At 55.8% G+C, this 16,121-nt stretch overlaps 1 protein-coding gene across 4 annotated transcripts in view; it reads left to right on the top strand.

The window, feature by feature from the left end:
* The window catches only part of EIPR1 (EARP complex and GARP complex interacting protein 1), an 88,283-nt gene that overhangs the window by 43,766 nt on the left and 28,396 nt on the right, over positions 1–16,121 (top strand). For 3 of the 4 annotated variants that reach the window (XM_061210666.1, XM_061210664.1, XM_061210665.1), the window contains one exon: positions 9,371–9,527. In XM_061210666.1, coding sequence (XP_061066649.1) covers positions 9,412–9,527 — 116 coding nt within the window. In that variant the 5' untranslated portion in view covers positions 9,371–9,411. Of the gene's footprint in view, positions 1–8,972; positions 8,993–9,370; positions 9,528–16,121 lie in introns of those variants that run through there. The other variant, XM_061210667.1, reaches the window with a different exon arrangement.

Here is a 16,121-nt window from a genome sequence, read left to right as displayed (position 1 = left end):
TATTGGGTGGGTGCGGGATGCTGTGCTCATTAGCCAGGCCGCCAGATCAGCCTGCTTGTCAGTGGGAGGACCAGGCTTCTGGAGCTGGCTCCGGCCCACCACCCCGACAGCAGTAATGGGCACCAGCTGGGCTCCCGCGCCTGCGGAGGGGCACACACTTCAGTGGCCGTTCCCCGGGCAACAGCATCGCACAGCCAGCTGGCCCTGTCCCCAGCCCGTCAGAGCGCACCCCTGCCGGGCGCCTGCGCCGCAGCCGCGACCGTCCGTAGGCTCTGACGGCAGAGCGTTTGCAGTCGGGGGTCAAGGTTAAACCCAAGGACCCCCTGCGCCGGCAGTTCTTGGGGCACTGGCCCAGGCACACAGCCACAGCCTTGGGGCGCGCGGTCCCTGGAAGGAGCCTAGTCTATACAAGTCGGGTTTCCGAGACGGGCAGACTCTCCGTGGTCTGAAGCTGGCCCGCTGGAGGGAGAGCCGGCGCCCCCTTAGAGGTGGGCAGGGAGAGGCCTCTGCGGGAGCAGCCGGCCGAGCCGCAGGGTCGGCGGTCAGGGAGGGTGGGCCTGGCCGACCTGCTCCCTGCTGGGCACCAGTGCGCGGTCTGTGGGCAGGGGCTGCGGGGCGAGAGGCAGGTGGCCTGGGCGCGTTCCTGCGGTCACTCGGAGGAGGCTGGCGGCGGTGGCCCCAGCGCCGCCCGCGGGGGCCTGCCAGAGAGACTGGGGGAGTCTGGACAGCGCTGGGGCCACAGGTGTGAATGTCTCTGGTGGTCTCAGGAATAATGGGGCGGGTGATCCCAGCAGAGCCGGGAGGGCAGGGCTGTGCTGGAGCTCTGGGACGAGGGCCGTGAGTGGGAACCTGTGCCTTTGTGCCCACTTGGTTCCGTCCTGGCTGGTGCAGGGGCCACACAGGGGCCTGAAGGAGGAACCAGAAGGCTGGCCTGGGTGTGAGGCCTTCCAGAGCTGGGTGGGCTGCCGGGGCTCTGGGCTCGGGGCTCTGGGCTCTGGGCTCTGGTCTGGGAGGCCGTTGAAAGGTCATTACCAGGCGGAGACAGCAGGGCCCCAGGGGGACAAGGGTTCTGGCCCACTCGGGGTCGAGCTCCCTGGACACCCTGGCACTGCGCCACTCACGGGACCCTTTGCAGAAGCCTTCCCCCTGCAGTGCCCCCAGACCCCCAACCGGGCAGGCCGACAGGAGGGTGCCCGAGGAGCTGCGTGTTTGTCGCAGAGCAGGCTGTGGCCGGCGCCTGGGGAGCTGAGATGGGGGCACGGTAGTAACCCTTCCAGCTTTGTGGGCTGTGCGGACCTTTCTCAGGCTTTTCCTGTCTCCCTTTGTGTCCCTTTTAAAATGCAAACCCATCCTCAGCTCGTGGGCCATGCAGAAACAGGCGGCGGGCCCGACTGGGCCGGCGGGCAGGGCGTGCACACCCCGGAGGAAGTTCCGGTGGGTTCAGGACCCGAGAGCAGATGCGGCCGTGCTGGGGCCGGGAGCCGCTGTCTTTGCTGGCGATGGGGCCTGGCTGCTGGTGACCCTTCCAAGCTGCTCTTGTGAGCAGAAACCCTCCATCGATACCCGAGTCTGAAGCCGAGGCTGCGTCGTCTTGCCTCCGTGACGGCAGCACACCGGAATCGCGGCTGCAGTTGGCGTCACCTGCCCGATGAGCTTTGTGACAATCCACTGCCACCGTCCTGGCATCTGCTGCCTCCTCGCAGGTGCCCTGTGGGTTTGGTGCGGACGGGAGCACGCTCCGTGTGCCAGCTCTTTCCCAAGGTCAGGGCCATCTGGGCTCTCCGACGCCCATGTGTGATGCTGCCTCTGGCTCCTGTTTTGATGAGTGGGGACGTCTCCCACTGGCTCCGCTGCCCCTGGGGTGGGGTCCTGCCCCCTGCCTTCCCCAGTACCCCTTCAGGAGCTGTGCCCGCTGTGCCCGCTGGCCCCGCTGGCCCTTCGCGGGGGGGGGGGCTTGGCCGCCACCCCATAGGTCTGACGGCTAGACGGAGGGTGTGCTGAGCCTGGGGGCTCCGTCAGCTCTCACGGGGCCCTTTCCTCGTGGCACAGCTGTCCTGGAAGGCGCCTGGCTTCTTTGGGGGAAGGCTTTGAGGAAAAGTTACAGTATATTCTCGTGGCAGTGCTATCGGGTCTTTCCCCAGGGGGACCTGGGTTTCCCTAAAGGCAGGGGCCCTGGTCTGTGAACTGTCTCAGGAACCGAGTGAGCGGCTGTGACTCTTCACCGTGGGGACTCAGGGCAGGCTCCACCCAGACCCGAGTTGGCTGGTCACACAGGTCAGGGGCGCTTGAGGACCCGCCCAGATCTCCTCTCTCTTTTCTCCGAGGCTGGAGCCCCCGGGCTAGCGTGCTTCCTTCCTGGGCCCACCCTGTCTGTGGAGCTCACGGCCGGTGCCCCCTCCCCATCCTGTCCCTGCGATGGCGTCTCCCCTGCGAGGGGCTCCTGCACTAGTGCTGGGGTGAGGCACCTCTCTCTCCTTTGTCCCTCACTGCAGGCGCCTTCCTGCGCCGCCGGGCGGTGTAGTTCATGCAGTTCACACAGGACTCTTTCCTCAAGCACCTAGAAGGCTGAGGCTGTTACAGGCGGGCCTTGGGGCGCGTCTCCGGGCTCACTGGCGGGCAGGCCGAGTTATGCCTGGTCCCGCGGTTGCTTGGTTGCCTCGTGGAGCTGGATTCTGCCTCATTCACCCTGCTCAGCCTGTGTCAGACTCAGAGCCGGCTGAAGTCTCTAAAGAGAGCCTGGGATTCTGAGCTGCAGCACCTGCGGCAGCCCCTCCCCTCCAGCTGGGGATCAGACTGTGTCCCCAGCCAGGCACCGCTAGCCCTTGAGCCGAGCCGACCGGCGCGGCTGCTGAGACTTACAAAGGCTCTGATCTCCTCTGAGTCCCCTGAGCCCTGGACTCGACATCCCTGCAGCAGTCCGCACGCTGCGTGGGCACACTGGGCAGCCTCACGTACGCCTTTTCCACTCGTTTGCCCGATTATCTTTTTATCTCACGAAGTGCCTTTAGCTCGTGTGTTACGTGTAAAAGATAGACTGGCATCAAATTGGCCTTTAAGGCATGGCTCGTATTTTCCCTTTCAGAGCAGTGGGCTGTTCTGGACCCAGGAGGCTTCATCTTATTTCTGACTCTGGTGCTTATGAGCCGTGTGAGCCAGGGGAGGGCAGTTAGGTCCCGGAGGCCTCGGTTTCCTCATCTGTAGGATGCAGAGGCATGGTGCGGAGTTCCCTTCCCGCGGACGTCCTGGGGTCTGAATCTGCTGTGTGGAAGCTGGGCTTGTTCGGAGGCAGGCGCTGCCCTCTGGGGGCTCCTGGTCACCGGAGCAGTAGTTCTGGCGGTTACATTGCAGGTCCTAACTTCAGGATAGCTTTGAAAACAGAGATAAAAGAAGAATGCCTCAGTGGTTATTACAGCATTTTCCTTCTAAAGATAGGGTTTTCCTTCTTAAAACCACCTTAGTTTCTTTGATAGCTGGTGGATGTGTGTTGAATGCTGTTGAGATTCATATAGATATGGAAATCCTTAGAGTTTCAGAGCCAATTTGCATGTCTCGATGGGTATACCTCCAGCGTTTCTCATTTAGTACTGTTTACCTTCCATTTCCTCTGCCTCTGAGCATTTGGAGAGTTTCTGATAATGCCTACCGTATTCCTAGGACCAAAGGCACACCCTGATGCAGCGTGTTTTGCAGGTTTGCCCATTTCTAGGGTAGGTGACGTTGGCAGGCACCGCCCGTGGGCACCGAACTCGGTAACTTTCTGGTCTTCCTCAGGATAACTTCTAGCGTGTACATTTTCCAGTGAGGGGCTTCAGACTCACCTTGTACCTTGCACTGACTGAATTCCTGCCTTCTGCCAGGCGCTTGTGTCCCGATTCAGAACCGCCAGCCTCCACCCGGTATCTGGAGCAGACCCTCCACACGCCTCATCTGTCCTCAAGGCCCTTCCTGGTCTGGCCCTCAGAGGGCTTCAAACCTCATTTCTCCCAGCTTTAATTCACCTTTACCGTATCCTAAGTAGAACCGTTGGCCATTCTCCATCCTCCGAGGTCCCTGGGCCCTTAATCCTGCTTCAGAACGCCTCTGTGTCCATTTCCATGTGCCCAAACCCTCCTTGGGGCTGAGGCCAAGTAGCTCCTCTTCCCAACACCCTTTCCTTTGTTCCTCCCCCCTCAGGGAAGGCGTCTCCTTCCTTTAGCACCTCACCTGGATCTCTCAAAGCACTTGCCGATCTTGACCTTGTATTACTTAACCATTTGATCGTGTTTTGCATCCTCGTGGGCAGCGTCTGTGTCGGATTCGGCTCCATGCCTCAGAGTCTTCCAGTCTTTCTCTTGGGGGCTTCTGACCGGTTGGCCTCCGGCCTCGGGTGCACACAGAGAGGAGGGGCAGGGCGGCTCTGTGTGTCGCCCACCCCACCATCGTTTTCCCAGCCGCCCTGAGGGCAGCTGCTTTGTAGCCACTGCCCATAGTGGGCTGTGCCCGCCCAAGCCCACCCTTCTGTAAACCCGCTCAGGCTCTTTCTCCCCCTGCAGCCAGTTGGCCATCGGTGTGGACGCAGGCGGGCGCTGGCGGGGCATGTGTGTTCTGTGGTCTGTGCCCTCGGGGCCTGCCTGGCCCTGTGCCCTGGTGGGTACGACTGAGCTCTTGCAGGAGTGATGCTCGGTCAGTTGGTGCCCTGTAGTCCATACATCAGGGCCCAGAAACACGGTCGGAGCAGTTTTTCAAAAGGCATGTGACTCGCTGGAAGCCTGGGGTCCCTCCGTGAAGCCGATGCTCTGCCGTTTCTGCCACCATCTTCCACACCAGCAGGTCCCCCAAACGTGTGTCCCAGCCCGACCTTGCTGAGAGCCCTCTGGCCCTTACCCCGCTGGCAGGTGGCCACCGCGTCCCCTCGTGGCTGGGCGGGCCCAGCGTTCCCGGCCGTGGAGGGTGGAGCGAGCGGGGCACCAGCGCAGCTCTGGCGAAACACACCCAGGTTCCTCCTCACAGAGGCGCAGGCGGTTCCCAGGCCTCTTTGTTCTCTGGGGCAGGAGAGAGCGTTCGGGGCAGCGTCCACAGGTCCTGTCCTTGAGGCCGAGGGAAGCCGTGAGCAGGTAGGGCTCCCTCGTCGCTGGGCTGATGGCCGTCTGCGCTTGCCCGCCAGGGCCCACGGGCTTTCTGCAGAGGCCAGAGAGCGGATTAAACAGGGCCCCGGTGCTCCACGCCCTGGATCCTTAAAGTCGGCGCATGTCTCTGCCGCCCTTTGATGGGGTGGGAGGCACTTTCTGAGGCTTCCACCCCCTGACCGCACAGGCCACGGGGCATTGGGTGTTCTACCCACTGCTATGTCATGTCCATGGAAATGACATATGTGCGGGTGGGTCTTCAGGCCCACTGGGTCTGCTGTGACCTGGCTTTGTCCATTTGTTGCCTGGCCCCCAAATGTCCCCAGTCTAACAGGGGGACATGGGACGCTTTGGGTTCAGTGGACCTTGAACTGCCAGGGTGTGGCCCTGTGCCCGGCGTGTGATCACCAAGTAAGCAGCACGAGGTCCCTGGGCGAAGACTTGGGGAATCATCTCAGTACATACCTGCCCTGGTGTTGTGGGGCTCTGACTGCTGGGCATCCGGCCATATTTCCGACAGTGGGTCCCGTGTCTGAAACTGGCTCAGACCAGGCCTGGGTAAAGGATCACGACTTTTAGTGGGGTTACTCCCCTCAGCCTCCTGCTCGCTCACTCTTGTTTCCTTCTGCAGTCGTGTGGACTCCTGCCTGCGTGTACGGGCAGCCAGGGCTGGGTCGGAGGGCCATCTGTTTCGCTCCTTGCAGCACTGTCTCCTGTTGTCTATTGGCCAGTTGGCCTTCCTTGGCTGGTAACCTGGCCTGGTCGGTCATTAGGCTAATTGCTGCCCCCTGGCTTCTGGCAGTTACATACATACCATCACCAGGCCACTCTTGCTTTGGGGCCAGGTTTAACTGCTGGAGTCAGAGAGCGGCCACAAAGCCCGTTACCAACAGGCCACGCGTCGTGACAGCCTCTCCTGAGAGTGGAATTGCTGGTCACCTGGTATGTGGATGTCCAACCGTCAAAGTGTTTGTACTATTTTACGCTCTTTCCAGCAATCGTTTGAGGGATCTGGTTGCTCCACATCTTTGCCAGTACTTGGTGGTGTTGATCTTTTTTACATTAAATTTTAGCCGTTCTGGCAGGTATGTAGTGTATCTCATTTTGGTTTTGTTTTGCATTTCTCCAGTTACTGTTGATGTTGAGCATCTTTTCTGGTGCTTGTTGACCGTTCATATGTTTTCTTTTGTGAAATGTCTGATTCAGTCTTCTGCCCACTTTTAAAAACTGGGTTATTTGTCTTATCATTAAGTTGTAGGAGTTCTTTATATATTCTGGATACAAGCCCTTTATCTGGATACAGACATATGTATTCTGAATATTTTCTTCAAGTTTTGCTTCATTTTTAAAGCAGTGTCTTTCCAAGAGCAGCAGTTTTTAATTTTGATGAAGGCCAATGTCTTTTGGTGAATAGACGTTCTTAATTATAAAGTAGTGTTATCGGTCTTTTCCTTTGTGATTAGTGTTTTTTCTGCCTTGATTAAGAAATCTTTGCTTATTCCAGAGTTATGAGGATATTCTACTATGTAGTCTAGAAAAGATTTGTATGATTTTATCTTTCTCATTTTGATCTTCAGTCTATCTGAAGGTAGTTTTTGGGTGTGTTGTGAGGTAGAATGCAGCTCGTTTTTTTCATGTGGATATATTGATAAAATTGATCCAGCATCTTTTATTGAAAAGACCATCCTTTGTCCACTCCAGTAAATGGCATTTTGTTGTAAATCAGGCGACCATCTCTGTAAGGTCTATTTCTGGATTCCATTTTCTTTTTCTGGGATATTTATCTATCTGTGTATCAGCAGTAAATTAATATCAGATTGTAAACCATCCAGTTTTGTTCTTCTGCATGACTGTCTTGGCCATTTGGGAGGTTCACGTTTCCATGTAAGTTTTAGGACTTCAGAATCAGGTTGTTGATTTCTAACAAAAAAAGAAAAAAAAAAGCCATCTAGAACTTTGGGGTTCAAGGGCTCTTTACAGTAGTGAAGCTTCCCATCCTTGAACATGGTATGCCCCTCCATTTACTGAGGCCTTTGCTTTCTCTCAGCAGTATTCTTCATTTAGCACCTCTTTAGTTTGAGATATTATTGGATATTTCATTTTTTAATTCGATTGTTAATAGTTTTTCAAATTTTGTTTTCAAAATTTTTGTTGTTAATCTATAGATACCAATCGAATTTTATATACACCCTTGTGTCTAGCAATTTTGCTAAATTCCCTGTTTTATTTCTAATGTCTATATGTGTAAATTTTCTTAAGTTTTCTATACATATAATCATTAGCAAGTAACAGTATTTTTATTCTTTTCATGTTCTCATATCTTTATTTTTTTTCTTGCCCTACTGAAGTAGTTAGGACCTCTGGTGTAACATTAGCTACAGGTGGTAGCACGAAGCGTTCTTGTCTCATTCCTCTTCTCAAGAGGAAAGCATTTAACTGTTCACCCCCCGGCAGTTATGTTTGCTGGGTGAGCAGGCAGCTACAGGAGGAGTTACTTTCCTGACACCTGCACAGAATTCTCAGAAGAAGGAGCCGTTCAGTGGGAAATCTGCCACTAGTTGCTTCTCCCGCGCACTAGTTTCCCGCACACTAGCTGCTTCCTGCACACTAGCTGCTTCCCGCATACTAGTTGCTTCCTGCACACTAGTTGTTTCCCGCACACTAGTTGCTTCCCGCAGAGTAGCTATTTCTGCTGTGTCATCTTCTGTCATGTTGTGCAGTGCAGCCACAGTTCAGTTCTCATGTTATCAGTCCCATCACTTTTCAGATTAGGAATTTCTTTTTTCTGTCATTTAGGGAGATTAGTATAATCTGTGCCTCTGCTGGGTGAATGTTTCGGGCATTTGCTTATTCTTTCCAGCTTAAAGTTGCCAACTGTCTGTTCAGTTAGTTGTTCTCCTGTTTCAGGAGTTCCACTGCCAATCCCATGGGCTCTACAGCAAGACTGTGGAACTGAAAATCTCAGCAAAAAAATCAATTTCTCTCGTAGACAGAAACTGTCGTGCACTACTTTTTCATGGTTAAAGGTGGATGTGTTAACATTAAGTTTATATGTAATATACATGATTCTTTTTTCTTTAAGCTGCAATTCCATACTCTCTCAGAGCCAATGAGGTGCGTGGCCTGAGCCCTGAGATTGGGATCAGAAAGCCTTGGGTGAAACCCTCATCCTTCTACTGGCGATTTGATCATGGGTAATAACGGTATTATGATAATAGTACCTGGGGAGCCAGGCATTTTGCCCGTTGTGTTCACCGCTGTATTTCTTGGTTGATTAGTTGGTGTTTAGATTGGAGGACCATGTATCTAATGAGAAGTGGGACGTTTTCAAATGTACTCTAAGGTCCTTTGTTTTTTTGGGGTTTTTTTCTTATTTCTTGGGGTATTCTTTCTTTTTCTACAATTCTTTCATATTCTTCACGATACCAATTGACGATTTAATGCTGAAGCCTGTTCATTGTTTTATTATCATTTATTAAAGACCATTTTTAGAGGGGAAGGTGTTTAGCACATATGCCGTTTAGAACTAAATGCAAAGCAAATTTCGAAAGTGTTTACATTTAGGAATTTATGATTCAGTTTTTAATCACACATAATGTTAAATCTGTGTCTTTTTGTTTTGTCTTTTCATCTTATTTTGTGTCTTACTGAAAAATTATTTTAAAAAAGAAAAATTGTTTAGAGGGCAGAGACCTAGAGCCAGACAGGCTCCTGAAAAGAGGTGACCCACCTCTCTTGTCTGTGCTCAGTGCCTCTGACCACAAAGTGGCTTCGCGTCACCATCGGGCGCCGGACTGCTCTCCACCAGGGATTAGCCTGTGCCATCCGGCCCGCACTCATCCCCTCAGTGGACGGGGGCCTGCGCCACCACTGACACCATTTGGCACGTACGTGTGAACGCAGCGTGCGCAGGGCACTCAGCCCCTGTGCCAGGTGCCCTCACAGAGCTTTCAAGGAAAATCCATTGAATGCCGCTTAGACCCCAGCTGCGCCCGTGGTGATTATATCTTTAGCTGCGCCCCACCTTCATTTCACTCCCTTTTTTGAAGAACTGTTGAAGAAGAACAGGAGGAAATCGATTTTGAGGAAATGAAATTTTCTTCTAAAGCAGGATGATGTGTTGGAACAGGGCAGGGGAGCAGGGGCTGGAGCCGCCCGCCTGGTCGGCCTTTCGAGGGGCAGGGGTGCGGGCCCGGGGCTGCGTGTGCGGGTGCCGTCTGCAGGGCGGGCGGCCACGCTCTGCTCACGTCTCCCTTGTCCCTCAGCTGCAGACGGCAAAGTCGTGACGTGCGCCGCGGTGTGGAGGATGCCAGCGGAGCTGGAGCCGGGCGGCCACGAGTCCCCGGAGGATGCAGCGAGCCCTGCACACGCCCTGGAGCTGCTCTGTCACCTGGGCCCCGCGGCCCACGGCAGCACCACCTGGTAGGTTCCGCCCCTGCGTGCCCAGGCAGGCTTGGAGGCAGGTCCCCACCACAGAGGCCTCTCTGCTCTTTGAAGAAGATGGCATAACTTGCTTGCTTGCTTCCGCTCTCTCTTTAGTGCCAGTTGTTTCCCAGATGAGACAAATCTATGGAGACCCTGCTGCACATGTACTGAGAAAAGCTGCATCCAGATCCTTTTCTTCTAAAGTCAGTCTTGCCGGTTACCTGCCGGGAGGATGGCAGTCAGGTGCCGTACAGCACTTAAGCTCTGCATTGCTTTTTACCTCATGAATACACCTTCAGTCAGCAATCCTATGCATAAATTAACTTATTTGTTACCTTGGGTCGAAGGCTTATGATGTCTTCTTCTGTGGACCAAGTGTGGATGCCCCGTGTGCAGGTCGTGCTGTGCCCCCAGCCCTCCGAGGCTTCGTCCTGCATTTATTTCCCCAAATGTCCTGTGCGGTCTCAGGACGGAGAGACGCCGCCGCCATCCCTTAGGGCTCCCAGGCCCCTGGCCGCCCGCGTGCCGCGACGGCGGGATTGCTGTGCCCTCCGTGGTGACGCATGGACCCCCCTCACAACACTCACGGCTCACATGAGTCACCGAGTCGCCGAAGCCTTGGCAAACTCAAGAAGCCGTGCTTTCTAGAAGGGACCGTGGGAACGTACCCTTGTTATGGGTGTTTACGGTTACAGTGGTAATTGTTTTGCTTAATACGGTCACACTCGCGCGTGTGTGTGTGCGTGCGCGTGTGTGCATGTGTGTGTGTCCATGTGTGTGTGCGTGTGCGTGTGTGTCCATGTGTGTGCGTGCGTGTGTGTCCGTGTGTGTGCATGTGTGTGTGCATGTGTCCATATGTGTGTGCGTGTGTGTGCGTGCGTGTGCGTGTGCGTGTGTGTGTCCGTGTGTGTGTGCGTGTGTGTGCACGTGTGTGTCCGTGTGTGTGCATGTGCATGAGAAAGAGCCTCCGTGTAGTCACTTCTTAGTCACCCCTACCAATTAAACAAATTTAATCCAGCAGGTGTTTATTAAGCACCTGCTGCACACGCCTGCCAGGCTCCAGGGACCCAGGGTGCTGGGTCAGGGGACCTGGCCTCGAGGAGTCACGATCTCTCGGGGAGGCCGTGGTGTAAACATCTAACCGAGACCCAGGGCAGGTGGGGACCACGCTGGAGTCGTTATGAACCGTGTGCCGTGGGCCCCCCGAGGAGAGAGTCCCTGAGTTTTACTAGAGGAATTGATGACGGAGTCTCTGAGGAGGTGACATTTGGAGCTGGCACTTATCCTGGTCCCCACCGTCAGCTGCGTTTGGAGGTGGGGAGGGCGGGGGAGCAGAGCTGGGGGCCTGTGTGGCCAGGGCCCTGGGGGGCCTCCGTCTGTCGGTCTGTGTGTGGAGGTGGTTAGCAGGCGCCAGGTCGGGCTTGTTGCTTTTTCCCAGGAGTCTGGCCGTCTGCACAGAAGGGGTTGTCCTGCCCCCTGAGAAACGACCCATGGGTGCAGAACAGCGCTGCAAACCACACAGAGCTGTTCAGAGCCCACGTCTCAGGTGGCAGCCCTGTTTCCCCAGCAAACATTTGCACGTGTGTGTGTGAGTGCAAGAGTGTGTGCACATATGTCTGTGCACACGTGTGTGCATGTGTGCGTGCACATGTGTCTGTTCCAGGAGCCACCCCGGCACTGGGGAACGGGTGAGTGAGACAGTGCAGACCCGCAGTCATTTCGGGCGAGGCCGGCATATACAGGCGGCGTCCATGTCTTTGGTGAGTGCAGAGAGGGGTGAGTGCAGGGAGGGGACCTGCCCCCTGTGGACGAGGGGACGAGGGGCTAAGGGAGGGGCCGTCGTCTGCTCCCCGCTCCCCCCCAGGCCCAAATGCTCCATCAAAGCTGCCGTCGTAGGGGGAGCAGGCCGCGCCTGCCCACGGGCGGCGTCGGCGGTGGAGGTAGTACACCTGTGCTCTCAGCTGTGAAAGGGAGCGTGTCCGGAGGTAAGTGTCGATATTTAAACCCATCCTCCTCAGAGTCACCTCGGAACGCTGTGATTCCCAGTTTGCTGCTCTTGTTCAAAGTACTTCTTCAAGTCTTGTTTGTTGTCCATTGCTTCGCTCTGTGTCTTTGACCTTTTCACCTGTGGCGGCAGGTGCGGTTGTACCAACAGCTCAGAGAGACCCTGCGTGCCCGCCCGTCTCCCCCAGCGGGGGCCGTGCACCGCTGCCGTCGAGGCAGCCCACAGCCCCATGCAGGTTCACGTGTTCCGCACCCACGCCTGTGTGTGCCCTGAGCTCCCTGCATCTCATCACACGTGTCGGTCTGTGTGGTCACCACCACGGTCGGGACCCGGAACCAGGATCGCTCGGGCCGCCTGGTTACGGCCACCGCCGCCCCCCCACGCCCCGCCCTTCATCCCTGGCCGCTGTGAGCCTGCGCCACCCGGTGCGCCGTCACTGGGAGAGCATTCTGCACGTGGAGTCACGCCGCGTGCATCTGATGGCGGCTTTTGCATCATCGTCCCTCCTTCCTTCTTACCCTGAGTAGGACTCCGGGTGGGGTGGACACAGTCCGTGTAAGTGTTCCCCTGTGGCGCGTCTGGGTCCCCGGCTTCGGGCTGTTGTGCGTAGAGAGCCTCTGAACAGTACCCTGCGCACCTGGGTCTCCACTCTCCTGGCCAGGTGCCTGGGGGCAGCTGCTGGGCCATGCGGCGCAGGGCTTAGTTTGGTGGAAACGGCCGCGCCCTGCTCTGGAGGGGTCGTGCCAGCCGTGGGTGCGGGTCCAGTCTCGGCATCCTCATCGGCACGTGGGGCAGTCGTGCACGTTCTCTTAAGCATCCTCCGTGGTGTCAAAGTTTCATCATTAGACAGGGAATGTGAGTTTTGGAGATTTAAGTCTGGTGGATCCGTGGAGGTGAAGGACACTGTCTGTGGTCAGACACGAGGCAGTGGGTTTTTTGTGTTCACTTGCTTGCTTTCCTTTTTGGCTTATTATTTGTGCGGAGAGCAGTTCCAGGAGAGGGGCTCCCAGATGCTCTGACCATCGGCCGCTGCCGGCCAGACGGGAGTGTCCAGGAACGCCACACGGTCCCGGTGCCCTGGGGTCGTGGCTGCGCTGACAGGCAGAGGCGTGGGGCTCCCGTCCTCAGGGCCCCTCAGCCTCTCCTGTTCTGGGACGGCGGGGGCATGGGGTGGACGGCTCCCACGTCTGCATCGCAGCAAGCAGGGTCAGCTAGTGCACGGTGGGTCTCTTGTGCTCACCTTCCCCGAGGTGGCCGTAGGGTCACTGGAAAGTCACCTGTTTATGTAGATCAGGTCTCCATTCCTGAAAAGGAGGTGACATTTCTGGTTGTGCCGATGGCTCCGTGGCAGGGTCTCTGGAATGCGGTACTTTGCGTGGCTGTAGATAAGGCAGTGAAGGGGCTGGTGTCACGTCCCCCCCCGACTCTTCTGGGCCTGACTCCCCGGTGTCGCCCTGTGGGGACACAGGCCCTGACCTGACCCGGAGGGGCCGCCCCGTGACCTGCAGCGCTCAGCTCCCCTGGGCTCAGCGTCGCCTCCTCAGAGAGGTCCTTCCCAGCCGCTGTCTCCGGAATGATCACTGCTCCGACCCCACTCACGCCTTTCTGTCATTTTACCCACTTTTATCTCGTCACAGCCGTCACCACCTCCTGACCCTGCCCTCTCTGCGTTCGTGCTCCTGCGTCTTTCTCCGTAGCCTGAGCTCCCTCCGGGCAGGGGCCCGTCAGGATGCAGGCTGCGCGCTGTCGCCTGCATCAGCGCCAAGGACGGTGCCTGGCACACGGAGGACTCCACGTGTTGAGTGAGAAAGGAGCGAATTGGGGCCGCAGAAACGATGCTGAGTCGTGACTGAGACCCCGGCCGTCTGGGGCTTGCGTGCCTCGCCTTGTCATTTCCCACAGTGACCCTGTAAAGTGGGGACCACGGTAGGTAAGGTAACTGTAGGCCAGAGAGAGGAGGAGATTGCGTCCAGGCTCGCTCGCTCCTTGGGGCAGTGGCTGGGCTTCCCAGCTGGGCAGTCTGGCTGCAGGGCGCACCCGCGGAATGGGGATTGGGAACCGCCTGTGGCCGTCGCTCTGTGGTTTGGAAGTGGTGTCAGGCGCGGGGAGTGTAGACACATCTTCATCAGAATAAGTGTGGGGAGTGTTCACGCAGCTTCCTGCTGGTCCTTTCTGGATGATCAGCGTAAACGAATTCTGCTCTCGAGGGGACCCCCTCATTTTGCAGATACTAGAGTCATCTTCTTTCCCGGCATGCTTCTCCTCTCCCTCCTGGTTCGCTCCTGCAGTCAGCGTGGCGATTGTGGAAGAAACGGTGGGCCTGGGGTCCGTGGCCCTGGGCTCTGCCTGCAGATCTGTAGCTAATTCACAGCATCCCTATGGCGAGTCAGGTCAGTTTGGGCCTCGTTCTCTCGTGTGTCGAATGGGTTGAATTCAGGAGTCTCTAAATTCACTGGATGCAGTGAGCTCTCTTTCACACCTGCTCAGTGCCGCGTGCCTTTCCCTGAATCTAGTCATAGCTCATGGCCCTCTTTCCACTCTGCCTGTGGCACTGAGGTGAGGGGCACTGGCCGCCCTGCTGCTCAGCAGACACACGGCCGTGGCCACGCCACTCACGTGAGCTCCTCCTGGGTGAAGTCAGCTCAGCTGGTGGCGGGCTGCCTGCAGGGCTTGGACTGAGCCATGAGGATGCTTTCACCAAACTGTGGTCTTTTCACCATTTTCAGGGTATCTCATCCCTGGTCATACTCCAGGTTATGTATATTAGCTGCCTTAAATCCTTTTGGAAGGATATGGGATGTAGATAAGTAAAATTAATAAAATTTTACCTTGTTGTGTTAAAGACACTGAGGTGAGAGTTCGTCCTAGTGTCACACGTGTAGTTGACCCTCTTCCCCTTTCCGGGGGTAGGTGAGGAAGGGCTGCTGACGACTCCCCCTCCGTGTGCTGTGTGCTCGTTCTTCTCTGGGGTTGGGGTCTCCCAGGGTCGGCGCCGACCCTGACGGGCGATGCGTGTTATCAGCACGTGCAGTGTCTACATTGACAGCGAGCTGGGCACGTGGGGGCTGCAGACCCTCCGAGCCCTCTAGGGCCTCCTGGCATCACCCCCCGTCTCCCGTGTACGCCGGCGTCTTTTCGAGCCCCGATGAAGGGGGGCTGTTCGGGAACGCGGCAGCTAAGAGCAGGAAGGAGGTGACGGTCCTCTGGCACCGGCTCCCTATGAGACAGGGGCTGTATCACCATCGAGATTGGCCCAGGGGCTGATTAGCCACCACAGTGTAATTTGGTGGCTCTCCGTCTCCTGATGATGATGAAGGGGCTCTCCAGCTGCTGAGGAGTTATGCACCTTGGCTGTGGATTAACGCTTCCTGCTGGAGAGTGGAAGCAAAGGCAAGATAATGGAAACACGCACCATTTCCCAAGTGGTGCGTCGGGAGCAGTCATACAGACTGCATTGTTTCACGGACGGTGAAAATCTCCTTAAGGGAGAAATCACTAAAATCGGAAGCCAGCAGCTTTGGGGGATGGAAGCGAAATTAGTGGCGGTCAGCTGCAGCCCATCCCCACACACCCTGCCCGCACCAGATTGTGGAGGGGCCGCGACGGGCTGGGTTAGCCTCATTACGGGGGACGTGCCGGGTCTTTCTCTGATGTCCTTGCAGATGCCCGTGGCACTTGCACAGTGACCGCTGACCTCTGCTTTCTGGGGAGAAGATACCTCCGCAGTGCAGATGGAGGTGAATATCACACTGGAATGCCCGGCCGGCTGAGAGGGTCAGGAATTCCTGGGAAGCGGGTGTGCATGTTACCGTTCTTATTAGAAGAACAAAAAAGGGCCGTAAGCTTGGGTGTTGAGCTTAGAGAGGAAATGGAAGAAAAGAAACTTGTGCAGGTCTCCAAATACTTGAGGTGGTCTGGCCAGAAGAAAGGATTTGGCCTCCTCTCTGACTTTGCGTTTCTGCTTTTCACTTCAGTGTATAGAACAGTGTAAGTTGACTTGGGTGAATGTTACACAGAGTAAATTCAAAGTTATCGTTAATATCTTTCCAAAGTTGTCTCTGAGGATACATAAGAAAAGATGTTTGAAATTTTCAGAGATCCTACGGTATGATTCTGCTGCCAGTGAGACGGTGGAAAGGTCTCTGTGATTATGACAGTGTCATCCCGGAAGATTTATCAGATTTTATAAGGTCCAGGTTTGTGCTTTCTGGTTTCATCCAACCTAGATGTACTTAGGTGTAAGGTTTTTAAACTGGAGCCCTGAAGTTGCTTCCCTGGTTACTGGCTCACTGCTAAAGTGGTCCGCTAGCTTTAAGAGAAGCCTGGAATGAGGCCTCGCATCCCTTATGTTGTAGGAAAAGAACAGTCTGTGGTTTTACAGGACAGTATAAAGATGTCTTCCTCTTTCACTTTGGCTAAAGTCTCCTTTGTCAAACGGGGATGGTCATCAGAGCCACCCTGGCGCCTTGTGAGGGTCATTGAAGCTAAGTATTAGGAAGGGGGTGATGAGGAAAAAATAGTAAAATGCACTGTACAGATACAGCTTATCTAGGAAGAGTCAAAATACGAAAATCTGAACGTACGGT

The sequence above is a fragment of the Eubalaena glacialis genome, chromosome 14 (assembly GCF_028564815.1).
Source record: "Eubalaena glacialis isolate mEubGla1 chromosome 14, mEubGla1.1.hap2.+ XY, whole genome shotgun sequence".
NCBI classification, from domain to species: Eukaryota; Metazoa; Chordata; class Mammalia; order Artiodactyla; family Balaenidae; genus Eubalaena; species Eubalaena glacialis.
The sequence above is the reverse complement of the archived record's forward strand: the minus strand, read 5'-3'. Positions and strand labels throughout refer to the sequence as shown.